This window comes from Nothoprocta perdicaria, unplaced genomic scaffold (genome assembly GCF_003342845.1).
Source record: "Nothoprocta perdicaria isolate Ctin4 unplaced genomic scaffold, notPer1 scaffold_129, whole genome shotgun sequence".
NCBI classification, from domain to species: domain Eukaryota; kingdom Metazoa; phylum Chordata; class Aves; order Tinamiformes; family Tinamidae; genus Nothoprocta; species Nothoprocta perdicaria.
In genome coordinates, this window is record NW_020454416.1 from 299,441 (window position 1) to 327,439 (window position 27,999).

Sequence of the window (27,999 nt, forward strand, 5' to 3'; positions counted from 1 at the left end):
TGCCCCAGGGCCATAGAGCACTGACACCAATGTGGAGGATGCGGCAAATGGCGTTTATTGCGTAGTTCAGTTTGCCTAAATACTCCATTTGAAATGCGCAAACTCACCTACTGCCCAATCGGGGGGACACTAATTTCAAATTTTCGCCTTGTATGGCATGGGGTTATCAGTAAACTGTCTAAATTAATTATGCACCTAACTCCCGTGACATCGCGAGATCTTCYGRRYGCCATGCYCTGTGCTCTATGCCCTATGSTAYACTATATCATCTACTTTTGCTAATCTCTCTACCTTATTAAGTCCTAAAAACACAAAAACTCCTATACACGTGTCTGTTGGAACCTGAATGAACAGAATTTAGTGGTAATGTTAATGCTACCTCAGTTTCCTACCCAGCTTCTGCTGGAGCTAGGTAGCAGCAGATCACACAGATATAATCTTTTTTATTTTCAACCTCTGTTTAGGTCGGACTAAGCCTGAATACCGGCAAGTGGAAGGAGTTGGCTTGATAAAGAGTTCTGCATACGAAGTGCTCCCTGTTATTAGTGGTTCTTATGTGTTTTTTATAGAGGACTAAAAGTATGGATTTGATAAGCTGTAAAAACAGTGAAAATTAATTATGATGTATAATGTGTTTTAATGGCTTTCAGCTCCTTGATCTTTCCTTAACCAGATGAGCTCTGAATTTTTCATTTACTTGAAACTGCCACTGATACATGGTAGGCATTAAAGTAGATTGGAAAGCCTATGCCCACAGAAAGAGGAGTGTGGAAATATATATGTAGTAACCATTTGGTACAAAGGAAAGTATATTCTGGGAATATCATCAGGTAAACGAATTATGAAAACTCACTCTTTAAAGGGGAGGATAAGAAATAAGAATCTTGTCTTTAAAACCTTAACACATGCTTCATATGCAGGTACCTTAAGAAGAACTTCTCAAGTTTAACTTGAAGACCTTAGTGATAATAATCAAATCTGAGAGCACTTTGACTTCCAGATCACTGGTAGTACTAATTATATTAGAAGAACTCTTTTTAATATAAACTGTTCTAAGTACATACGATGTTGTGAAAGATTCATAGAATAGCTCTGTTGTTTTGAAATTTTTAGCATAAAACGTGTGACAAGAACTTGTCTCCTTCTTGTCTCCTTTATTCTGAAAAAGAAACTGGCTACATGTGCTCTGACCACTAATGTAGTTCCTGGCATTGAAGGCCAAATATTGCATGTATATATATATATATATATTTTCCTGCAGGAAGTCTGACTCTAGCTTCTATAGACTGTTCTGTATTTCCCATTTGTATCTGGGCCAATTTAAGGTTTGTCTGTTCAAAAGCTCTGCTGTATTATTTGAAGAAAAACAAATGGTAACTGTAATTGATATAAATAAATAGGAATTAATACATAATAAATAAGGCTGTTAAATATGGAAGAGCTGAAGGACAGAATCCGTTACTGAATGCAGTGAATCTTTTGAGAGCTGTTAATGGACCTCTGCATTGGAGACCTCACCTTGATGTGAGGTTCTTCCAATACCCTCTAAAAACAAATAAATAAATACATTTCAAGGAAAGCCCTGATTATTTCCTTTGTCTTGGAAAGGAACAAAGGAATTCAGTTTGCTTTAAGAGAAACTTAATTGTTTCTGTATTACGTTTCTTATATATGGAACATGGAGGACAATTTTTAATTGTTTACAGATAAGCTCATATAGGAAAAATGTCCGGGTACCTACAGGCAACATATTGATTATGGTTATCGATAGTGTCAGAGAGGGATTTTATTTGAAAAATCCAATGTATTGTTCAGGATATTATTGCCTTTTGTTGTTGTTTTCCTTTTTTATTATTGTCTTTTTCTTTTTTAAATACAAAAAAAAATTGAGATACATGAAGAGCCCTGAAACAGTTTCTGAAATTTGGCAGTTGCTTCAAAGGCTGTAAATTCTCTCTTGGATTGGGTAAACATAATTTGGACTAGCAAGGCAATCATTCGTGTTGTTAGTGACACAGCATAATTAGTTTATTGTTGCTGCATGCTTTTGTAATGCAACTATTAAACACTGATCAGCTTCATTTCTCAAAGGTATTTCATTGCATCTTAACACGTAACATGCTCCTAACTCAGATTTCTGGAACTACAATTGGAGACGATATTTCTTCAGGGTTTATAAGGATTCAGGTATTGTTGCTGAATTACCGAATCCAGAATTCCTTTCACAAACACATGCCTAGCAATAACGCATGTGCCTTTCCTCCTGTCTCCTGTTCTACTGTTAGTCTCAGTGCCCTTCTGCAAAGTGCTCTCTTCATCAAGCGGTTTGCATCTTTTCAGAAATGAAACTGTGATTGTCTTGGCAGCGGGGCAATACTATCTTTTCTTTATTCTTATTTGGATGATTTACGTATCTTTGGATAAATCTCCAGGGAAGAAGATTAAAAAAAAAAAAAAAAGTTTCTCCTGAAACTTTGCAGCTCAGTGCAGAGATATTCTATCTAAAATTACATGGTACTATGAGATTTCTGCAACTAGAGTGTTTTGTAATCAAAAGTAATTGTGTGTAGATTTAGCATTATAGAAAAAAATTCTAAAAAATTCCTCATTGGGAAGTAGAGGTGTGATACAGCTATTAGAAAGCCTTGTCACCTATGAGTGACATAGGATGGTGATATGTCACCAATAAATCCATAGTGCAGGGAAGGCATATAAAATGAAAGCAGCTGCAGAAGCACTGTGCTTGGCTTCAAGGATCCTAAAGAAAACCTGGTTTAAGACGGGAGCTGTGTGCTTGGGGTCTGCTCTGGGAAAGCCTTGCAGGGATGGAGCCTTATTCAGTGGGAACTTGCTTGCTGTCTTTGATCTAAGGAGGTGAAAGTCCTTTGTAAGGGCCAGTATCAAAGTACTTCTGCAGAAGAATGTCTTTGTAATAAGATTTAATAGATCAGACTTGCAGTATTTGAATTACAGTCAAGCTGTAGCTTTTCTGTGGCAGCTGAAGATATTTTCACTTTATGGTTAGGTAAACTGAGATGGAGAGAAACAGAGTGTTTCTACCCAGGAACGGCGAAATTCAGTAGTAGAAATCGATATATAACAACTACCTTATTCAGCGATACTTCATCTGTATAACACTGAGTCATTCTTCTCCCCTTAGTTTATATTTGCATTTGTGGTTATATCAGTTAAATCTTTTCTCTAAAAATCACAGTTTGCATAGTGATTGCATCCAAAAATGTAATGCAGTAGCTAAATTGTCTTTCTTGCCATGAATGCAGAATGTATTCCAAGCCCCATTTAAACTTTATGAAGTTGTGCAACATCTTAGATAATTTGTTCCTAGTATATGGCCTCAGAAAATCTGCTCATATTAAGCACGTCCTGGAAAACATTCTCCACTGAACTAGCTCTTTTTCGAGGTTCAGCTCTTTTTAGTAATTCTGACAGGCGTTGATTATATGGGTCTTTCCATCCTTTTTAAACACCTTGCTGCACATGCTTTTGCAAGATGGATTTAATTGACAGGGCTTCTGACAGATCAGAAACACTTAGGATAGCTCCGTGCTGCTTGTTTTGGTGAATAAGAAGAAAATATATTCATGTTGTGGGAATAGACTGAGGCATTTTTTGTAATAGCATAACAATACGGTATCCTGGTTATCTCAGTGAGTGAATCAGTCCAGACATTTAATGTATAGTGATTAATTTTGTAAGATCTTAAGAAGTGTTGTCAGTCCAGGGCCAGCTGCTAGGTCTCCAATAACCTTTAAAGGACAATCTAGAGATGAGGAAGGTAATTTAAGCTTCTCACATTCATTGTTAGAGCAAGTGAAAAGAATTATCCTTGACTGGGAAGACGAGACTGTATAAAAGAAATAAAAACTCAGCAGTTCTGGCAATGGCTTCTTCTATTATGTATAAGGGTGATTAATCAAAAAGGTCTGGAATGGATTTAATTGATGTCTTGGATAAAGAATACATTACTGTCTGATTTTTTTTTCCTGTAAATATATTTAATTCTGACGATATTATCAGTTATGCCGTTCTCTATGTAGTATTTTATTTAAAGAAAGAAATGATTAGAATGTATATTTTGTGACTGTAACATAATTATTAACCTATGACTTTACAATATCTAGAGTGTGAGGGAGGAAAAACTGGTATTCAGAAATTAGAAAGAGAGAAATAATTTCCATTTGGTGACTTTAGTTGAACCCTTGCCATTTAGGCCTAGCCTTAGCTTTGTGACTTGCATGTGGCTTTTGATGCTCTTAGAGTCTCTCAAAAATTGAATGAGTTGCTAGTTCGGAAAATAATTTGTGAAAATGTTGCTCGTGCATTTTGATAAATGACTGGTTATCAGCTAATACAACCTAATACTGGTCTATTTGAGCCAACAGGAAATAATTGTTAAATTTTTGATTCTTTCACAATTTACAAACACATCCAATATTATAAAATCAAGAAATAATTTCCTTATTGGATAGGAAAAAAAAAAAAAGATTAGTCGTTCTGATATATAACTTTCTTGAGGGGTGAGGTGAACAGGACTTGGTGCCTGTGCATAACAAAAACTGGCCTAAATAAATGGATAAGGACTGTGTGACTTGTGTCACTGTTGTACCTACTTGAACTCCTGTTGATACCTTCTAGAAAGTCATTTGAAATAAAGGAAAAAGTCTCAAAATGATTTTTGTCATTGTTCTGTATTCGTTTTGAACATAACCAGTAATCAGAGGATTTATTTTTTGATAATGAGCGTCTTGTTCTTTTTCTGTTCTCTTACAGCCACGCGCTGTTGCTGGTTTCCGAGGAACGGTCCGGTACGCATCAATCAACGCTCACAGAAACAGAGTGAGTATCTGGAGTTATAACGTGTCCATCTTACCTTACTGCTTTTAGCTTTTAGGAAAGTATCTGACATCCATTTGTTTTTTTTTACTCTTATATATGTGCTTAATAGGTGAAAATTTATGCTTCTAACTTTCAGGAAAGAATAGTATGTACAGTGGTTGAAAGTGAAGTGGTTCTTGTTGTAGAAATAGTAGCCATTTTAATATTTACATTCAGTGTCCAGTTGTATTGGAAGTTGTTAAATTGAAAAAATGGACTTACTAAGTTCTGTAAAATATAGAATTTAAAATATGTCATCTTAACAATACACACTAAATAAGCCTGAATAAGCAGCTCTTCAGTATAAATCTTATTTTAACACAATTCAACTTTTGCTTTTCTGTGTCTTTTAGCAAATCACTGGTAAATATATTTCTGTTCCTATTTAAAATGATTGCTGAATTTAATTATAAGAATTAATCTTATAGTTTTTGCATTTATTTATGTGTATATATTATATGTAATAATTCAAGACTCCATGTCAATGAATGATCTAGTAAAGTCCTTTTTGTCTTGTAGGTACTTGTAGGATGCATTTGAATAATACTTCTTTTTTACAGGAAATGGGGCGGCATGATGACCTCTGGTCCCTGTTTTACATGTTGGTGGAGTTTGTGGTTGGACAACTGCCTTGGAGAAAAATAAAAGATAAGGTAAGCCTTATCTGTGAATAGCTGTGAAACCAAACAGGATGAGGAAGATACAAGTTTTAGAAACAGTCTTAGTGGGAAAGTAGGCTATGCTTATGGTTTTTGCAACTGTTTTACAGAGCAAATATCCGTGTGTGTATGTGTATATACAAAGCAAATATACTTAACTCCATAATCTTCTTTTCAGTTGTGTACTTTCTGATGTCTGAATTGACTGATATCTTGACTGAACTTCTGATGATGCAACAAGATATTTTATTCTTTAAAACATGAAGTTTTTTAGGAGAGTTGGAGGGTTTCATGGTAGTCTTCAATATCACACAGCAAGGGGTTTAGCATTAAATATTGAATTTGAAGTTTGTACATTTCTTTGCATATGTAGTTAAGGCAGTGATAGAAGCTCTTATCTTGATACATGCTGAAGAATTTCCTTTCTTAGTACTATCTAGTGTGATATACTCATCTTTCTGCTCAGAGTTGTACTGAACAGCTGTGAGATCCAGAGTGATTTTGTGATAGCACAGAATGAAAATGTATTAATACTTGGTTTTGTGTGTTATCTGCTTGTTAGGAGCAAGTGGGATCCATTAAAGAAAGGTATGAGCACAGACTTATGTTGAAACATCTCCCTCAAGAATTCAACATCTTTCTGGATCACATTTCTAATTTAGATTACTTTACAAAACCAGATTACCAGGTAAATATTTTAACTTTATATATTTATTTATGATCTTTAAATAAGAGAATTTTATGCTGTTTTATCTTCAGTTTTCTCCAATTTTATTGTGTTCTTGAAAACTGCTATGGATTATCCCACCATAATGTTATTTTAATGACCATCCAGTGCTGTGGGAATTTTGCAGTTTTAAAATAACTTTTTTTTTTTTTATCTCCATTTTGGAAAGATAAGGCAATTGAGTTTCTATATTTCTGTAAGAAGTTTCTCTATTTTAGGCTTGATTGAGTGCTCTTTGAATTAAATTGATCAAATTGCTTTATCACTGACAGTAATTGTGGCAATTTTCCAGAGTCTTGAACTCAGCACTAACAAGAAGTATGCTCAGAGGTCATCAAATTGCAATCCTGCTGGGTTCTTAATACTGAGCTGTTGTCCGCAGAGATTACCTACACTAGAAAACTGGATATTCATTTCCTTCCTATAAGAGACTGTTGCATACTGAAATAGTTAGCCTCAGTTCAGGGATAAAACGATAGATGCAAGAGGAGCTGCTGTCGACATCTCAGCACTGTCCAGCGGCGGGGGGCAGTGGCAGCAGGGCGCCTTTACCCCGCGCCCCGAAACATACAGTCCCGTGCCACATTCTCACTAGTCCTCACACCAGTCCTCTGCCTTTCTTCAGCTCACTTACCCAGCAAAAATAACAAATAGTTTTCTGCTGGTGTGAGAGTTGAATTGGTTCAACTGAATAAAATTGTTTTGACTAGTTCTGCAATGATAGCTTTGAGAGTGCAGATTAGAATAGTCACAGTCAAGCTATGCTGGAGCAATTGAAGTTAATTTACATCTACAGTTTTTGTGGTGGTTTTTCTCCTCCATAATCATGCCTATCTGCGATTCTAAAGCTAAAAAAAATCTTGATTAATGTAGATTCACTTTTTTTCAAAGAATATATCAATTCATTTCAAAACTGACCTGATTAACATTGACTAGTACTAAAAGATAGATCAGCAGTTGATACTCTGCTTTTGCTTCCGTTGATCAGTACCTTTTATATTGCATATCATTTCTTTCACATGAGTTTTTTTCCCCAAGAGATCATTGCACTGGACAAGACTGAAAATATGTCTGCAAGATGTACTTATTTCTTCTTCAACGTTTTTATCCATTCATTGCAATTGAACTGTTTCTTCTGAAAACAAAAACAAATTCCCTGTGTCTTCATAGAGGTGATCAGACAGCATAATACCAGTTTGCTTGAGATTTCTTATTTGTTTGTTTTGACTTCCTGTTTTAATTCCTGATCTTGGCTAGGTAAGATTAACAGAGAAATCAAGATATGTAGGATTCTAAATCAGAACTGGAAATCTCAATTTCCTGTTTTTCAGAGAACTTCTCTTAATGTTCGGATGTGTCCTGCTGTGTATTTGCAATAAACTTCTGTTTGGTGAGAAACATTTTCATGAACAGAGAACTTATTCAAAGTTTCTGAAGGCTGAAATACTGCCTTGTTTTACCTTTCTTAGTACAGTTTTCTATGGAATTTATCCTGTACTTTACTGTTAAGGGAGGGAAAGAAAGTTTTAAGTGTTTGGTGTGCTTTATTCCCAAGATGAATCAGACTGCTTCCTATGATAAAAATTCCTGATTGTAGAAACGTTGATGTTATGTAGAAAACCTTTGTTGAAAACTGATTATGTTGAATTTATATTATGTACCCTATGTGATAATATATATATGCATACATATATTTTGTGAGCACTTTGTATGTGGTCTACGTGTACGTAACATAGGAAATGCCATGCAGGGCTTTATGTGATACAACTGCAGAGCTGCTCGGTGAGCACGAAAGCCCAATAGTGTATGGTCCTCTGGACCATCTGCAATTGCATCATTAAAGCTCAAGCCTTCTGACACGATCTTGCTGTGTATTAGGGGGTAGGATGGAGGTGTTTGAAGAGACAGGAATGGGTTTTACTTTCAGTGGTCATTTAAGCTCTGGTCTCTCTCAGTAACTGTTGTAGCAATATTTTTTATTTCATGGATATGTATCAATTCTTCATAGTTATACTTAAGCACCAAGCAAGCACATAAGTGGTCGATGTCCCTGCTATGAGGAGCGTATGGTAGGGTAATATAGGCCAAAGTGAGATGTGTTTATTTTATTCAGTTATTTATGCACATATTTCTTCAACCTCCCAGCATAGGTAAAAATTTGCATTTGCGTTTGCATTATAGCAGAAATCGTAGCAGAGACTTAAAAGGGATTGACCTTAATCATAACTTCAGAGAGTGTGCTGAAGGGGTCCAGAAAATAGTGAATAAAGGGCCAATAGGTATGGGATAGAGACCAGCCTAGGGGTTTATGCAGTTTAGCAGGGGCTCAGCTGCCTAGGGTAGAATTAGGAGGGAACTGGAAAGTAAGGATGAAATGGATACAATCACATCAGACAGAAAAGTATTGAAATTGCTCATCTGTTTTGATGGGGGAAGGAGATATGTGTTTTTTAAAGGTGCCAAAGAAGAGTACTATTCAGCATCATAGATGGGAAATGGGAATGAAAACTGAAAATTTAGATGTTAGGAGAAGAGATCTTATGAGGTAAGAGATGACATTATAAGGACACGACTTCCTCACTAGTGACTGCAAGGTGGCAAAGTTTTGCCAAAGCTGGAGGAAAATAGATTTCATTTCAACCCAAATTATTCTAAATCCTTTTTCATAGAATAAAATCGGGGAGAAAAGCTTGACAGAAACACCTAACTTAGCAAGTCAGCGCCCTCTCTGCGTTCCCCTGATTGCTTTCTTTGCTTTCAAATGGTGTCACCTAATGTGTCTGTTTTCTTTTTCCTCTGTTGGATTCTGTTCTGCAGCCTGTCTTGCCTGTCTGTGTGTACGTGTTCCTATCTTTCTAAGGAAGCCTGCATTCCTGTCTAAACTCTCTTCTGAAATGATCTACACACAAATGCCGACTTGTGTGGTTCTTTGCGTCTCCTGATCGCTAGAAACAAAGGGTTTTTTGCTTGTTTGCTAGTTTTTGCTTGTTTGTTTTACAATCTAGATTTTTTCCCTCCTTTTTTCAGGAAAATTGTCAGCAAAACAATTAAAAAAGTATGTGCAAGTATTATATTATTAAAACTATGTTAAAATATTACAGGACCATACATGTTAATTGCTTTATCTTACTCAAATGAAGCTTTTCTTCTTTTTTTTTTCTTTAGCTTCTCATGTCTGTATTTGACAACAGCATGAAAACGTTTGGGGTTATTGAAAGTGACCCTTTTGACTGGGAGAAGAGTGGAACTGACGGCTCTCTGACAACAACAACAACTTCAACTACACCTCAGTTACACACTCGGCTGACTCCAGCTGCAATTGGGTATGTATGCATCTTTTCTGTGTTCACCTAAAAGGCAGGCACAGGGCATCAGAGGAAAGTTATGTTAGTTTCTTCTGCAGGATGTTGAATAAATGAGTGGAACACTGAGGGAAATTGATTATTTTCCTTTTGGGGTTTCCTATTTACTCTATTAATAATCCGCACCTAATCTCCAGTAGTAGCTCAGGACCTTGTGTATATGTTCTCATTTGCTCATCAATCATTTGCTAAACTGCATTATGTATTTAGACCTTCAATCCAGAGATAGCTCAACTAGTAATAAAAAAAAAATGGATGTGAGCTTAAACAAACTTTTTCCAGAAATTCCTTAAAACATCATTCTAGAAATAAATTTTATCTATTTATGTGTTGCATAACTTTGGTTGTATGCCTGAGTTAAAGATACAGAAATTATGAAGACCTGGAATTAGCTTTTGCATACTAGATGATTTACAATATTTGCATTACTATTGAAGTTTGTTTTCCTGTAGTTTTTCCATTTAGTTAAGTGGAAAACCATTTCAGTGAGAACAGCAAAGTCTCTCTAATTCTTTTGTAGAATCGCCAATGCCACCCCCATCCCAGGAGATCTGCTGCGGGAAAACACAGATGAAGTGTTTCCTGATGAACAACTCAGCGATGGAGAGAATGTTATTCCAGTTGGTGTCTCACCAGAGAAACTACCTGGGTCCCCAGGGCATCAGCGTCCTCAGGAAAAAGATGTCTGGGAAGAAATGGATGCAAACAGGAACAAAATAAAACTGGGGCTCTGTAAGGTATTTATAAGTTTTTGATTTTTATTGAGAGAACAGTTTCTGAAGAGTTTTCTGTCCTCATGATGCACATATGACAAAATAATGTAGTCATACTACATTACTGTAGTCATACTACATTGATTGATACATGACTGCATTGATTGGTGCTATGAAGTGCCTAACTGAGACTACTATGAGAGTATTTCCGAGAGGGATGTGAGAAATCATGTATACTGATGTATATTTACAGTACACTGTAAATTTAAGTATACTGCTGTGCATTTGAGACTCCCATTTTCAGACCTGCCCAAAACATTTGTAGTATGGGCACTTTTTCTCTGTTTGGGTATATATTGAAGAGCCTGTCTAAACTAGCTTAAGCAAGACATACAGTTCTGAATATGAATGGGCTCATCACTGGCTAAAAATCTAGATGGTGTTCACTGTGTATTGCTGTGTGTGCCTTTATTTTACCCCTCTTAGTGAGGTGCTTTGCTTTGGCTTTACTTGCACAGGCTGCTACAGAGGAGGAGAACAGCCATGGGCCAGTGAACGGGATGCTTAATGCACCGAGCCTGGGCTCGCCCATTCGTGTCCGCTCAGAGACCACCCAGCTGGACAGAGATGTCCCCCTGGTGCGAAAGCTGCGCTCGATCCACAGCTTCGAACTGGAGAAGCGGCTGACGCTGGAGTCCAAGCCAGACACTGATAAATTTCTTGAGACCTGGTAAAGAAGTTATTTCTTCTTTTATTTCTATGCTTAGATCTTCTCAAGATATGTAGTTAAGATAGTTTCATCTTTCCCCTATTACTGAGTCGGTTTGCCCTGGGGGAATTGGAAATGGAGCTGCTGAGTAATGCTCATGCAAGCTGCATCAGATTGTATTTATTTTGTTCATAATATTGCTTGATTAACAGCTTTTACTGCTTGTCTTTTTTATATATGGATAATATATGTCTGTAAAATTTATATCTGCAAAATATATTCTTTAAAATATATGCTAATATGCAGTTAGTTAGCTTTGCACTCCTGATTTTCATTTATTTGAACATCTAATGGTGTAACACAATAATATCCCAGTGAGGGAAAAGGTAATATACATCTGAGGGTTAGTACAATTCATCCTGAATAAGAATGGTAACATCAAATGTTTGATCGAAGTAAAATCTAGAAATCTACCTGATCCTGCACTGGATTTAGTTAAGCCAAAGTTGTTGCACCAACATAAAATAATTCTTTTAGAAGAGAGAGATCTTAAAATGGATTTCTAAGGTGAAAAGAAGACAGGTATTTGAGAACAGACTCAGTGAATGTGTTCATGGATAGAAAGAGTAAATGAAGAAGGGCCTATTGAAATCTGGTGGAAAGGCAAAGCTTAGAGGGTCAGTGGGGACACAAGAAGGCAGCCAAGATTTTGACAGTGGCAAAATTCTGCTGAATACATCACAGAGGGTTAGAAATTTGAATTTGATCAAGTAAGTGATGCAAAGCATAAATAATGAATGTAAAATTTTAATAGTGTTTAACAAAGAGCTAGGATTTAATGGAAGTATTTAAAATTTTAAAAGTAATGAAAAATGAGTTTTGTAACACTGGAAACTGAAATGTGGATTTGTCTTCCTCTGTCCTTAACCACATTAGGTGTGTAAGTGTCATGAAAGAGTAATTGAAGTAGAGCTTTGGTATTTCTTTAATCCTTTCTCAATCTCAAAAGGAGACATTTACATTTCTGAAAAAAAAAAAAAATCATTTCTGTTTTCCAATAAACTTCTGACAGAAAAGGGAAATATTGTACTTCAGAGAATAGACTGAACTGCAGTATATCCTGCAGACCTGAAGCAAGTATGGAGGAACTTGTTTATATGTAACAGAAAAAAAGAAATCAGAATCATGGCCACCCTCAGTCCCTCTTCTACGTTGTTTGTTCGTATAATACCAAAAATCAGATACTGAATACAGACTCAAGTGTTCATTTTTAAGTTAAGTTTATTCAAAACAATGAGTAAGATCCTGCTTGAAATTCTTTCCTAGCTCCTCTTGGAGACATGTTTCTTTTTCTCAGTTTTGAGTCTTTGCTTTGCAGCATTATTTTCACTGGACATCTTCTGGGAGTGTGACCAGTGGTTTGCTGTCCACCCACTGGTTTCTCTCTTGTTCTCTCTGGCCAATTTAAAATTAAAATTTATGTGTGAATTTCTAATACCATCTGTCTATTTTTGCCTGACATAAGAGTTATCTTTTGAAGAAGAGAGTAATAAGTATCACACCAAAATAAATGTTTTCTTATGTGTATATTCTCTAAGCTAGGGAATTGTTTGAAACTGCAGTTTTCAAACTGTTCTAAAACTGTCAATACTTTTTTGTATAGATTTAATTTTTCTCTAATGACAAAATTCAGATGTAATGTGCAACATTTAATTCATTCTAATCTAATTCTGTTTTTAACTTCTTAAGTTTGGAGAAGATGCAGAAAGATTTGAATGCTGCAGCGGAGACTGCTGTTGCTGCTGTTCCTCCTCTTGCTCAGAAAATACCTGTTCCTGCTCCAGCGGCTGCCCGCATGGACCATGTTTGGCACTATGATGAAGAATATCTTCCAGATGCCTCAAAGCCTGCGTCAGCTAGTTCTCCAGAACAGGTTGATGGTGGTGTTAGCAATGGATTTGTAGCTGTCAACTTAAGCTCCTCCAGGCAGGAGGTTGATTCTAAAGAGTGGGTGATAATAGATAAGGAACGGGACTTGCAGGGTTTCAGGACAAACGAGGCTGTGGGACACAAAATGACTGGAAGTCCCTCCGATGAAGAGCCTGAGGTACTACAAGTTTTGGAGGAGACCCCTCCAGAAGAGCAGCCCAGGCAGGGTGGTTGGGCAGGAAACGGTGTCCGTACGAAGAACCAAACCTCAGGGGTGGACTTAGTTCTAGCCATGGAGTGTCACCCGGCCGCTTCCGATCAGCTTACCGATAAACTGGAACTTTTGGCCGGAGCTGCTGGACAGCTTCTTGCAGCCACCCCTACAAGTCCTATGGAGGCTCAAGCAGAAGGGGCGCTCACTCCGGTAAGAGAAGCGATCATTGTTTCATTGCATCTACCTTTAGAATTGTTTGAAGATGTAGGTACTGAAAAGGCATCGCCAACAATATAACAGTACTGTAGAAATTCTTAGGTCATCAGGTATGTGACTTGAATCTTCAAAAATAACCATATTTGTTCTGCTGAATATGTTCACATTTTCCCATGAAATTGGCTGGTAGCTCTGAGGTGTATGAGCTACAAAACTGGGCTCAGCTAAGATGCATATATTAAGAAGATGGTTCCTCATCAGTGAGAGGTAAACATATAATTATCTTTATTACATCTGCAGTACACGACACCATTAGAATGAATATGTAAAATGTGATGCTAAAATATTCTGTGTATTTCAGGAAAAACCTAAATGACTGAAATTAAACAAAATTTTTTGCTCTTACCATCACTAATAGATATTTTTTGTCTTTTGGAAATTCGTCTGTTTCTTCCCGCTCTGATTTAATCTCATGGTAATGTCTGCCTTTCAGAAATCTCTGTTGTGTCTTATACAAACTACTTGTCGGCTTTTATGAATCTTTGCTACTTTTCACTTCCAAGATAATTGTGCAACTACGGCTCTGCTCCCAGAGTTTTCTGTATCCTGAGACAGACTGATTTACTTCCATTGCTGCTGCTTCTTTATTGTGCTTTTTAATCTTTCCTAAAGAATTCTAATTTGCTTGGGTTTGGAAAGCTTACCATCTTTCCTCCCGTGGTACTAATTTTTTACAAAGACTTTTTTGGCTTTACTTAAAAAGGAAGCAAGATAAATGGTTAAAGCAAACACTTGCGAATCAGCCGGTGGTTTAATTTCTACTCTCTCTTCAGTTGATACTGAGTGCCAAAAGGGCAACTCTTTCCAGCGTCTCTGAGCCAAGAAGCCAGGCTGTGTTTCGCTCCCACTTGTATCAGCACTTTGAAAAATGCAGCCTGCTTTGTAGAAAAGGAAGCTTGTTGGCAGTCAATCATTTATTATAAGGTCTAGGATATTCTTTATTGGTTAAAATTAACAATTTTCATATATTTAATGTAATTAATATAAAACAAAACTTCAAGTGAAGTTAGATTCTTATGGAAGGTGAAAGCATACTTCATACAAGATTAAATATATTTAGAGTTTGTATTTGTGAATCATGGAGTTTACAGATTTATTTTGGAGATTTTAAAATACGGAACTGTGCTGAAAAGCATAAGAAAAATTTTGAGACAAATTGAAATATCAATTGTACAAAAGTTTTGATGGTTTAGAAACATGCAAAGATAAAAAAAATTACTCAATTATTTTGATTTGAATTGCTCAGTTGTTTCTGATCATTCTGTTTCTGTGTTTTTAATATTAATTTTAATAGGCAACCTACAGCAATATTTTGTTCTGTGCAAAATACGAATTATGAGACGCTTTTATTTCCAGAGCTATTAGAAAACAGCTTGCTATTTTGCATGCGACTGCACTGACCTGCTGTATATAAATATGACTTGTTTAGGGAAGTGGCTTGTTTGCTTAAACTGGAAGTAGAGGTCATGTAAATTATCATGTACTGCAGTGCTAGTAATGCACAATACTGTTGTCTGGAAAGAGAGTCTGTGCAGAAGAATAGAAAGTCATAAACAAGCTGAATGGATTATAAAATGCCTTGGGATAAGTCTTGGTTGAAGTAAACACTTGATTGAGATGATATTTTAGTCCTGTTCTGCAAGCAGGTGAGCGATAGTTGTTGTGAACTAGAGAACAGGGGAGAAGGTAACATTTACATTATCCTGGAAGGGCAAGTGATGCCGTGAAGGCAAGATGAGTGGCAGGAATTTGTCTGTGCTGAAGATGAATCATGTGGAACTTAAAATACAGCTGTTCTGGGAGTAAAAGAAAACAGAACTGATTTGATGTATACACTGAATACAGATCACCAGACGTTGCTATTCAGTGGCTCTGTTCCAAATGCGATTGCACTTTGTGGTAGTTTTGCATTTACTTCACTAGTCCTTGAATTAGGCCAAGCAAGGCCCAGGAGGCTATTTTGGGGTGAGTTGTTCTTTCTGTCTTCTGTTGATGTTTTGGTATTCCACTTCTTCAAAGAAATACTTGGATTCTCTGGGATGTGCGTGCTGGAACCTAGGTGTTTTTACAGGTTAGTGTCCTAGTCACTTCATAGGCAGACATTCATACATGTATGTATGTATATGTATATATATGCCTTTGCATAAAGCCGGTCTCTGTATTCTAAAACTTTGATGATTAAAAGAGTTATTTGCTAAAAATAGCTCTTTTACCTCTTCCTCCAAGTGTTTTGTCAACCTGAAGCTGTTTTGTGAATGCAACCTTCATTTGGGAATTGTATTTTTTCTATAACGTGTCTAGAAATGTCTGCCACTCATAGAGCTTCGCTTGGCACCACAAACCCTCAGTCTGTCCCAGTTCCTGTTCTCCTTGGTGCTTTGATTTTGAATGCTTGAGCCGTATCGTTCAGGATGAAGTGATTTCTAGTCTATGAGGGAGCTGGCAATACGGACTTTTAAGAAAATGGGTATAGGCGGCACATCAACAATAATTTAAAATACTGATTTTAAAAACTTATTTTCTTCCCCACCATGTTGTTCTCACAGCTCAACTCATCTCACATGCTGCATTTCTCCACTCCAAGAATTTCAAGCCCCATCCTCCGCACCATGAGCCCTATAGCCTATCTGTCCATCCACTCCGACCCTCTGAGGGAGGCGGCTTTTCCAAGGAGCCAGTCAGCTGAGAGCCGCTCCTCGTCCTCCTGCTCCGCTGGCCGGAGGCAGCTTCCTCTCATTCCCTGTGGCAACAAGTTCCCCCCTGTCATTCGCATCTCAAAAGCACAACTGCAGCAGGTGAATAGCCTTGTCTTCCTCAAAGGGGCTGCGCTCCGGCAGTCAACCGCACAAATGAAATATATGAATTTGCTCTGCAAATTTCAGTAGTAAGCATGTGCTAGTCATACTGCTCTGCGATGACCAGCATCTTGGAAAGTGTTTAGGGAGATCAGGTTGGGGAGAATAGCAATGGTTTTTCATTAAGGAGTCAAGAATACTCTAAGAGAAAAACAAATTGTCCTACCTAGAAGATGTAAAATTAGAACCAGGAATATTTAAAGATTCAGTATTCTAATCCGGAGCCTCAAACACCTCTGGATGTTGTGGGCAATAGAATTGCTGTCTCCCAGAAAAGTCAGAGGGACTTTTTCTGGGAAAGGTTGGATTATAAAACCCAGATAATAGATTTTTGCTTGTTTCAAAATGAAGATTAAAATCTCTTTTGCGTATGTGATTTCCTGTAATCACTCCTGGATTTTTAACTGGGAATGCACAGTAAAACTTAGACTACCTAAAATATTTTAAGATGGGAAAATATAGGATCCAACAACGGTGACATTACTTATTTGGTCATCCAGAATATATAACTCTTTATACAGTTTGCAGCATATAAAGTGCAACTTGGGAATTAGTGAAACCTGGAGATTGTCAGGGCCACCACAGGTCCCTGTGAAAAGTAGCAGGTTTGTTGCTTTGTATTGTCAGTTTCTTTTCAATAAGAAAAAGAAGATTATGTGGGATCATAATTAATGTTTATCATAATTTATAGATTAGTTACAAAAACATTGTTATTTGCTAAGCAGTATTAAAGCAGTATGATGTAGCATTAATGCTTAAGACTATAACATACCATCATCATTACCCCATTAATATTTCATTTGGATTATATTTTCTGATGTCATTTATTTCCAACATATCTTGTTATAAATATTTCTATGTGAAAGATTTATATATATTTTTTTCTGTGAAATGTGCACAAGAATATTGAATTAAAAAGTAATCCATCAGCATTAACTTCTTTCAGACTCCAGTAGGATTAATGGTGAGTGGTAACAAGGCAAACAAGCTAGTTAGTGTATTTATGTCAGCATTTTGTCAAAAAAAGTCTTGCTTCCTACAAGTCCTGTCTGCTTTTCATTTCAATAGAAAATCTTAATTCCTCTTCCTTTGAAAATGGAAGTGGGTGAACGGTAGCTCCCAGATCTTCAGTGTCATGAACTTGATAGGATATGGAAATACCACATTCTTCATGGTGGCTGATATATTGGCTAGGGAAAAGGACATGGAAGAAATAAACTCAATAGAAATTATGCCTCATTATTCCTCGGGGCTAGTTTTTATCCCAGGATGCAAAATGGCCTAATTTTGTTTTTACAGTTGTATATCCACAGTTGAGTTTAATATTTCTTCATCAGAATGTATTGCAGATGTAATTAGCAGGCTGCTCACAATCCCCAAAGCAGGTAGGTTGGCACAAAGGGTCTCCTCGGGCTTCCTTAGTACCCAGTGGATGGATACAGCTGCAGTATTAATAGGGCTGCAATGTGATGCACTCTCTAGTCTTGTGAAAAAGAGTTGATCTTGTGCCTGGTGCTACTACCCAGTGGGGTGAAGATGAGAGAGGAGAAAATTACATAAAGCCCTCTCAGCCCCTGCTTTATTTTTGCATGGTAAGTCCATGTCTGTTGTGCTCCTGCACAAGCTGTGATGTTGGCACTCCTGCCTCCTAAAATCCTGAGATTTTAACTTCCAAGCTTTCATTTGCTGTGGAAACTACAAACACATGCTTCCTTCCTTCATTCCATCAATCAAGACCTTGTGTACTTTATGGCCCTCTGAACTGAAGGATTTTTGCAAATCCCTCTTTTTTTCTCTCGGTAGTGCAGTAATGTTAGATACCTACTAGGCTAGAAGAGTCCCCACAGCTTGTCTTCTTTATTTCTATCTTTAGGAATCTTTAGGACATATCTTTATTTTTGCAGTTCTTATTGAGAAAAATATAAGGAGACTTAATACAGTTATTTTGTGGTCTAGCTATGCACTGTGTTAGGGAATAATTATCTGCATTTCTCAAACTTAATGAGCTCTTCTACAATTATTTTGGGCTATTTTTAGTTTTCCTACTAATCTACCTTACTGATTTTTTAAAAAATATTATAGAGTTATGTTAGTTACAAAATAGCTCTGAAATCTTCCCATATAAGATGCTATGGAAATTCAAGCTATGATGTACTTGCTATTCATATCCAAGATAAGATACAATGTACTGCTCTGAGTTGAAAAATTTACCTTAATTTTAAAGCATCTCACTGGAATTCAGGGACGTGTGGAAGAATAAGGTAAGACCTCTTGACATGTTCAAGGGATAGAGAGAGGAAAAAAATGCATATCCCTTATAATTGTCATTTTATTTTGGATGTTGTAGGTTTATCAGCCAGGAGTGCACGTAAATGTTGTGAAATTTTGCCATTTTCATGAATTAATTTTGGCAGGTTTCACTAGTCTGCAATAGCAAGAGATGAACATTTGCATGGGTTTTCAGATTTAATAAAGCCTTTCAAAATGCACAAAAAGACAAATAAAAGTCCAAGGTACTCCTCTCTTGTTACAATATGCTTTTAGCCTGATTTTAAATTTATCAGGAGAGTTAATTTGAAGTTGTCCTATGTAGTAGGATTGGATTTGAGCTCAACTCACTAGAACTCTGGTTCCGCTTGGTTTAGATCTGTCCTTTTCCATTAAAAATGTTAGGGATGGGTGTATTAGAAGAATTAGAAGAATTAAGAATTATAGCTCATTAGGTTAGCTATGCTTTGAGTAGAAACTTCCCAAATTTTAAATTTATGAAGAGATAGTTAAGGCCAACAGCATAGTGAGTATGAACCTGTTAAATCTTTTCAAATTCTCTACTGCCTGTGGAGAACACATCCCTTTTTCAGTGACAGGATCCTCTTGGCCGTTCCCCTGCTCCCCTTTTTCTGTTGGCATCGGAAGTCATAGTGAAGATCAGTAAATCCTTTGTAAAAAAATCTGAGTCTCATAGTAAAAACATCCCTATACAGGCATTACTGGTATTCTGCATTCAAGGGGGGACCAAAAATAAGAGGAGAAATATGTATGGTGTTGTTTTTTTTTTATTATCCACAGTCACATGTTGACATCTTTGAGACTTAGCAGCTTTGCAGACCAAAAGCCCATATTTCACTTCTCTGCGTTTGCTGTGTCCATTCACAGAGGATTTTATTCAAGCATATTGCTTGCTATTGCAGCCTGTCAAAGGTTTAAAGGGAGGAGAGTTTGTCAGATGTCATATGGGATGTCTAGTAGATTTATGTTGTTGTTGTTCTTTTTCCTAAATAATACCCCACTCACTGTATTGTAAAGTTTCTCAAAGAACATGCAGTCTAATTCCTTGTGTCAGTCAAGCGCTAATTTGAGAACTCAGGAAGGTATTAGGAAATTATTCTGGGGAGGCCTAAGGATTTGGGATCATGATGGCAATAATTTCATTTAAATATTTCAGAAAGAAAGCTCTAATTCATTGTTCCATATATACTAACAGTCTTTTATAGTATTTTATTGTATCACATAGCTTCTCCTGAAGTGTGGAGATTATGGCAGCTGGGTAGTAACTTTACTAGCTGATTTTTGTAGTAAGCTGATAGTCAACAATTTAAATTCTATTCCCCATGTGCTGCTTAAATGAGTTGCCCACATCACACTGTAATCTTTGTTTCTCAGCTTCAGTGTTGAACAAAATAAGCCATAGAAGTCTCATGGGGCTAGTACGTTATTAATCTGACTGGAAATGAGTGCTTTTTCAAAAAGTTCTGCTTTGTCTCTGTTTTCCGTGGCTGAGTTGATATGCCTGGATTCTCATTAAAAAGCTTCTGCTGCTAGAAAGGCTGCAATTACTCTGCAGAAGTAGTAATTCTTTCAGATGAAGGCAACAAACTGAGAATAAGAGATGAGGAGGAATGTTTTCTTTAGACTTTCCTCAAACAATATAACTTCAATTTGTTTCCCAATGTGTCGTTTCAATTCAGCGAACAAGGGGAACCCATGAAAGGGACTACGCTGGTCTAAAATTGAAAACAAATTACCAGGAGGCAAAAGTAGCATTATTGGTGGAGGTCTCAATGTCCGTCCCCGCTCCCCACCTCTAGTATGTCTCTACTTAGCACAGATGCTACAGACAACTTGGTTCTACTTGGGAAAACCATTACACTCTACCCTTTTTCTTTATCCAATGAAAATGCCATTTTCAGCGGCCAAATAGCCCATCCCATGTATGAAACCACACAGACCCCCCACACCTTTCCTACAAATTCAGTGGTCCTCTGAAAACTTCTGCTAGTGCTTGACTTCTGGGTTCCTTAGGTTAAAGTGCAAAACTCCACCAGCTGTATTAGGCTGTGTTTTACAATAGAGGAATCATTTTGTTGCCATAAGTGATTGTCCTGTCTTTATTCAGGTTTTATGCCAGTCTGCTTTCTTTCATGTTTTGTTCTAGTGAACCATTTATAGTATCAGCTGAACCTTTGTATTACGTGGAGGTAAATGTGGACCGATAATGATGGAAATTTGGTTATAGAGAACTCTGAAGAAAGTGTACAGCAATAGTTTAGTAAAGCTATTTCAGATTTCCTGTGACAGTATGTGCCCTTCACTATCACTTACCATTTCTGCTTTTGCACGTGTGAAGTTTGAGTGTACAGTGTAAATGGTGACAGGTCCTGACAGAGAAGCTTGCTTTCTTACTTTTTTTACATCTACTGGTACCAATAAGGTCAGTAGCACTTCTAGGTAATTTCTGCAACGAGTTCAAGTGAAATCTGCCTTGTAACACAGCAGAACCCTGGCAGTGTTGGAGCTGAACCATCATTGATCTTCTCTTTTATCATTGAGAACGTTTCTGTGTCCAAACCCAAACTCCAGTCTTTTCCACTTGCTGCTGTGTGTTACAAATGCAAAGCTGTGTCAGATTCATGAGGCTCAAGAACATAAGTGGGAACAAGGAGCTGAACCCTGTATCCTCATAAAGGAAAATGTAAGGATAGCCATTGCATTTATTCCTGTTTATTCATTTTATCCAGTAACCTCAATACAATGTTTAGAAGCCAGAATTTGAGCAAAGATGTAAAGCTCCTTTGGCCTGTGTGTGTTCCCTCGTGCTCTCACCTTGTGACTCTAGTGTTTCTGTCTGTACAGTGACCCAGCTCCAGTGGGAATGCTGAACAGCATCCCTGTCTGGTTTTGTCCATTGCCTGTGGAAAGTTGGTTCATGTCCCTCAGGCTGGAGAGAGGCACGGATACAGGTTTCCCACGTCCTGGACATGTGCACTAATGTTTAAGCAATGTACTAGAGGCACAACCAACTCTTCTTTCTTTTTTTCTTTTTTTTTTTTTTTTAAATGTTCTCTTTCGTGACCCTGAACCAATTCCATACATGTGTTTTAGGACTGCATTAAGCTTATCTATTGGTTTGGAATCCTCAGGGATTGAATAATTGTGAATTCAGTGAATAATTAGTTTGTGATTCTTTTAGTGGGGTGAAGGAGAATTCCTTGGTTTAAACAAGATATAAGCATATCAGTGGAAGGAAATAGGTAAAATATGGGCGCTTGGGAAAGCTTTCTGAACAAAATGCATTACAGGTACTGATATATTCAGTTAGGTAGATAAAATTTTTATGAATTCTTCTGTTAACAAAGTTCAGCCTAAACTGAAATTTAAGTCCCTTTCTGAATCTGGACCTCGGTGCTTTCATTTTAGTCTGTAAATCACTGTCCCTTGTCTTCTATACTTGTCTAAAAAGTATTGTTATGTATTTGTTAAAGCTTTCTTATTTGTCTTTTCTAAAAATAATAAAGTAGTAAAAAGTTTACCTCTTAGGCTGTATCTGTTTTTCAGGAAGTTCATTGGTAATTGCAACTTTTCTACTATGGCTGTGTTTGTTTTTACCTGTTACACATTTCTGTGTTGAGATGATTAATTTATTTTTTAATTATCTAAATGTAATTTGTGAAGCTAGGTATACTTTGAGCATCGTAATTCTCAGGAATCATTATATAAGGTATCTTGAAAACACGGAATCAATGCATTTTAAAGAAAGTTATCTATATAACATAATATTGCTGCATTTCTCACCTTCTCCTTCTCAAATTTCTCAATGCAGGTAACAATACCCAGACCTTCTGTGGCATCTACACAGTCTGCTTCGGAGAGTTTTCATTATGGCCACCAGCTGGAGAAAAGAGACCGTGATGCTCACTCTATGGATCACACTGTGGAACTTGCCTCTCCAAAGGAAAATTTGCCAGGTTTGGTTGTGACAGAAGAGGCACTTCCCACTAGTGCTGACAGACCAGATTTGGGATTTAATATCAGCCAAGAGGTACTTGAAGGGGAAAGACATGGCAAAGAATGTGTCAGACTCCTGGACTGTGCCCAGAAGGACCTACCTGATCCGCATAGCAGGAGACAGGAAGAGAAAGAACTTGAAAATCTTCCTGTAGAATCTGGGGGAGAACGGCTTCCAGTGGTTTCTGAGGATGCCAATGAAATGCTAAGCAAAGAACAAAATTCTTTACCAGGAAAGTCAAAATCTGTGGAGGAAGAGCCTCTAACCAATGCTGAAGCTGCTGAAGAATCAAAGCCAAGGCCTCTCTGCTTGGTGCCAAATCAGGATGAGCTTCTGAAATCCACAGCACCCAAAACACAACAAGTTTCTCCCTCAAGACTTAGCAATTCACATACTAATAGACAGGCAAACAAAAAGGCACCCATTCAGGAGAACGGTTTTCACAATAATAAGGAACAAATCCATATCCAAGACTTGAAAAGCCACCAGTTGGCCCTGACTACTTTTTTGCACCAGGAGGACAAAAAGGAGAAAAATGCTCCCAGAAATGGAGAATTATTGCACTGCATTTCAGAGAATGAGAATTCTCATCGATCTAAAAAGGACTCAGTTAAATCTCCTTTTACGTTCAGGCAGAGCCGAATTCCAGTTTTAGCACAAGAGATAGACTCGTCAGATTCCTCTTCACCTGTTTCGGCAAAAGAAAAGCTCCTTCTAAAAAAGGCCCATCAGACAGACTTGGTCAGGCTGCTCGTAGAAAAGAGACAGCTCAGATCTTTCCTTGGTGACCTCTCAAGTGCCTCTGACAAGTCACTGGAGGAAAAAGTGGCTGCTGCTCCGGTACCGTTTTCCGAGGATGACGTCCTGTCTTCGTTTTCTAGGTTAACATTGGACTCGCATTTCAGCAAGCAGACCGAAGATAGCTCCTTATCTCCAAGCAGCCCTCAGTCCAGGAAGAGCAAGATTCCAAGGCCAGTATCCTGGGCTACCGCTGAGCAAGTCACCAGTTCGAGTTCAGCCCAGTTCTTTCCTCGGCCCCCACCAGGAAAACCGCCTACTAGGCCTGGGGTAGAAGCTAGGTAATACAGAGAAAATAATAGGTAGTCAGTTTGAACATGGCTTTGAGCTAGACTGCAGTAAATATGCAGTAGGTAATCATGTAGATATTCCATCCTTGGTAAAATATATTATATATTTTTAATACTGGGCTTGAATTCCCTGAGAAATCTTACTTATTTGAGGGGTGAGTGAGGAGAGATTGTTACAGAAGAAAGTCCCTACTTTAATACTAGGAAAGTCACTTTATGCAAACTTCTTTAAAAAGTGGGGACTCCATCACAAACCCATAAAAATCAATAAGATCTCTTATATTCAGCCCCTTTGAAAGTTAAATTGTTTTTATTTTAGAAGTTTTAAGTAAAGAAGTTTTAGAAGTTTTAAATTTAAGTTTGGATTTGGCCATCAGAATTAAGATAATATGTTCACATCATGGTTAAGTAAAAGAGGCTATTTACTGAAGGCCAGAATGAACTGTAGAAGCCCTCCTTTACCAGTTCTGTATATAGACAATGCAATTGTCTCTATATAAAGTTTCGTTGGTGCCTGGCTTATCAGGAAAAGAACAGCTTTGATAATAATCAGTAGTGTGAAATGGTCTGAAGGAGAAACATTGTGGTGGGCCTTATAACTCTGCATGCAGCATATGGATGGTGTACAGGAATGGTTGGATCCATCCAAAACTGAGGTGATAAGCACTGTACTTCAGTGCGTTTGTTCCAGTGCCATCTGGAAAATTCAGTTTTCTTGTAAACACTAGACTGTTTTTGTGACTGAGTTTATACAAATGGTAATACTGTGGTGATGTGAACTACAGAGGCGAAAAATCTAAATCCAAACACTGCTGTCTTACAGGAAAAAAATTAAAACCAAGTGTCTGATCATGGGTTTTTATATGAACTTTTGCTAATAGATGGGGACAGAAATAATCTTTTTTTGTTTCTTCTTAAGGTTACGCAGATACAGAGTCCTAGGGAGCAGCAGCTCGGACTCGGATCTTATCTCGCGCCTGGCTCAAATACTACAGAACGGATCTCAAAGACCGCGGAATTCTACTCAGTGTAAGAGTCCAGGATCTCCACATAGTCCAAAAACACCACCCAAAAGCCCTGTTATCCCCCGGCGCAGTCCCAGTGCCTCCCCTAGGAGCTCTTCCTTACCCCGCACTTCCAGTTCTTCTCCGTCCCGGCCTGGGAGACCCCACCATGATCAGAGGAGTTCATCCCCGCATCTTGGGAGGAGTAAGTCACCTCCTAGCCATTCAGGCTCCTCATCTTCTAGGAGATCCTGCCAACAAGAGCATTGCTGCAGCAAACCGAGCAAGAACGGCCTGAAAGGATCCGGCAGTTCCTTCCACCATTCCCCAAACACTAAAACTCCCACGGGAAAGAGCAAATCAGCCAGTAAGCTTAGCAGATAGGAACTCTGGGCCTTGACAGTTGTAAAGTCTCCTAAATCCAATGCATGTTGTGTCTGTGTACTGTGTATTTAAAAAAAAAAAAAAAAATCAAAAAAGTTTAAAAAAAAAAAAAAGTGTTGAATCTGAGCTTTCAAAAGAAAGTGAACATCAAAGACTATTCATGACAAAACATACTGTGGAGAAGAGTGGCCAGGCATTCCCGAAGAACAGGCAGCAAGCAGATCTGGGGAGGCGAGGTAAAGGCCAGGGAAAGAATGGCTAGTTAGATGAAGAGGTGCAGTGTTTTTAAAGTGAAAAATATTTCTGAGGTGAGTGTTTTAAAAGGAAATGTATTTCTATGTTTTTAGTTTGTCTAGCTGGAAGATTTGGCCTAATTATTGTAAGGCCTGTCTCGAGGAGTATACAAGAAAACTTAAAAACTTTATTCCCAAAATGACACCCCCACTGGGGAGATGAGTACCGTTCAGGCAAGTATTTGTAGTTTTAAATAAGCACATGACTTGGAAGATTATGGAATTTCTACCTTATAAGTCCTTTCCGTTTCGAGCTGCGCATGTCTCTGAGTCGGTCAGTGCTCACCTTTTCCCATATCTGCCATGGCACAGAACTTCCTCCATAGAGAAGTACCATATTCTGTATCCCTCTTGAGACTGATCACATTTTTAAAATAAGTATTAGCACTTGTCAAGATGCGAAGCTCCATAGAACATTTCTTTAGTACTAATTAGTTGAGAATTAGCTTCTCGGATCCTAGTTCTCTCATACTTCAAATTCTAAAGAACTCTGTTTGGATAAGGAAAAAAAAAATCATGTTTGGGAAATGAGAGATAAAAGATATCTGCCCTCCATGGGATGTTGCAGATTTACAGTAAGTTGCAATGTACATGAGAATAGAAGCTATAAATAGGAAACAGAAATCTGTTTTTTATGTATTTTTTTCCCTTACCTAAATGCACAAAGATCCCTTGTTCCTGCTAGCTATGGTTATTCCATTAGTTATGAACCACTTAAGCCATTGATATTTTTAATGGTGTCAATATCTTCCTATTGAATCCACGCTAAGAAGCTGTAAAAAGCAGAGACGATTACCAACCTGCTTTTGCTTTATATTCCTTTATATACACATGAAAAGTGAAACATGCCTGAGTTCTCAGAGATAGGGAGAGTGTCTATATTGTGAACTTGGTAGGCTGCAGGTAACAAAAAATATGCTCAAAGCCTTACAGAATCTGGGTAAGAATATTAGTTGTCAAAGTAGAATATAGAGAAAACAAATGAGAGATGTTTTTGATCTCAGATTCTTGTCATTCTTTGTCCAGATCATTCCTCGATAGCCACGTGTCATTGTCAGTTCATGGTGTCTAGATTTCCCAGCTTCTTTTGGTAGTTGCTGCTGGAACTCCTGTGCTGTGCAGGACCTCTGGAGGAAGCCTTTAGCTGTAGCACCCTGGGCTGTGTTGGGAAGAGGACAGTGGGTGGGAAGAGCAGCACACGGGAGAGCAGCCCGAAGGAGGTGCAGCAGCTCTCCCTGGCTGTGCCTGTCCCGGGAGGCTGCTGGTGCAGGAAGCTGGGCGCTTCCTGATCTGCTTGCTGTGCTCACATGCCTCTCCAACCACATCTGTGCTTTTTTATTTAGCCTCTGCCAAATGAATACCTTTGAATTAAGAAGGGAATATTTTGTCTCTGAGCTGACGCATTTTAATGCTGCATTAAAGCTGCCCTGGAGCTGCACTGAATTTCACTTGCTCTGTCAGACTATGTTGATTTTTTTTTCTTACTATGAATATGTATATTGTTCTCCATACATAATGTAGCATAGTGTGGAACCTTAATTTCATTCAGGTTTCGAGCACTACAGAGGAACGCAATAGGTAGGGTATATGATTTTTTTCTGAAGAAACTGTACCATTGGAAAGTCCTATTCCCTGTATTATATTGTAAAATAGGTGCTATACCAATAATTGCATGTCCTCATGGTAAATTATATAATATAAATATTTATAAATATATATATACATATGCTTATATAAACTCACACTTTCTCATTTTTCATTTGTAACTTACGGACCATAAATGATACCATTCCCTTTCTGTTGGTTCCTGAATACTCTTGGCACTGTATCTCCTATTCCTGAATATTTTCTGGAATGCACCAAGTCCAACAGCCTGCTGCAAGGCTTGGTACGAGATGGAAGGACTGCTGATTTCTATCAATATAAGCCCGTGTTTCGTCTTGCAGCTTTCTTTGTTTGATATTTTATGTGTGTTTGCGTATGAACAGGAACAGAGACTCAAAGGTGTTTTTATTTTTGATTACAAATAGGACTTACGATTATTCATTTTTTATTTCATCATGTGAGTTTTAATTGTTATGAATGCTCCTGATATGGGAGCAGTGACAGTCGATGAAAACCTAAGAGATGAATGTGACAACAACAAATTCCATCCTTTCCTTCCTGTTTTCCTTTTATGTTACCCTACAGTATACAGAAAAAGCGGATAGGATCTCCTTGTGACATTTCTGCCCTGGGTACTGCTGGAATTATCAGCTCATTCTGTTTCTTCTTCTCTCTCTCATTTCTGAAGAGCATTTGTTATGGTCCTACATTAACATGGTCAGCTTCAGTGGGTACGAACTTTATGCATCCTCCCCTGAAATACTGAAATTGACGTGTTTGTATTTTCTCCCCAGTGTAGCAAAATCCCCAAACAGGTCATTGCTGCTATTGTAGGAATAGCATATAACATGTAAGCCTTTTTTGTGATCTCACCAAAAATGCCAACTTTTGGATTGTTGCATATAGTTACCTAAAATGTTTCAGTGTTGTAGAAACTCACTTGAACTACTTGCCAATATAAGATACTAAGCTATGCCCAAATGGAGAGAGAGAAAATGA

At 37.7% G+C, this 27,999-nt stretch overlaps 1 protein-coding gene across 2 annotated transcripts in view; it reads left to right on the forward strand.

Moving 5' to 3' along the window:
- The window catches only part of TTBK2 (tau tubulin kinase 2), a 46,102-nt gene extending 18,198 nt beyond the window's left edge, over positions 1–27,904 (forward strand). Inside the window, exons 6-15 of one of the 2 annotated variants that reach the window (XM_026033428.1) lie at positions 4,792–4,857; positions 5,457–5,549; positions 6,118–6,243; positions 9,448–9,605; positions 10,165–10,381; positions 10,876–11,087; positions 12,816–13,419; positions 16,032–16,280; positions 22,441–23,705; positions 24,634–27,904. In XM_026033428.1, the coding sequence (XP_025889213.1) occupies positions 4,792–4,857; positions 5,457–5,549; positions 6,118–6,243; positions 9,448–9,605; positions 10,165–10,381; positions 10,876–11,087; positions 12,816–13,419; positions 16,032–16,280; positions 22,441–23,705; positions 24,634–25,102 (3,459 nt within the window). In that variant the 3' untranslated portion in view covers positions 25,103–27,904. The remainder of the gene's footprint in view (positions 1–4,791; positions 4,858–5,456; positions 5,550–6,117; positions 6,244–9,447; positions 9,606–10,164; positions 10,382–10,875; positions 11,088–12,815; positions 13,420–16,031; positions 16,281–22,440; positions 23,706–24,633) is intronic. The other variant, XM_026033429.1, reaches the window with a different exon arrangement.
- Positions 27,905–27,999: the final 95 nt, after the last annotated feature.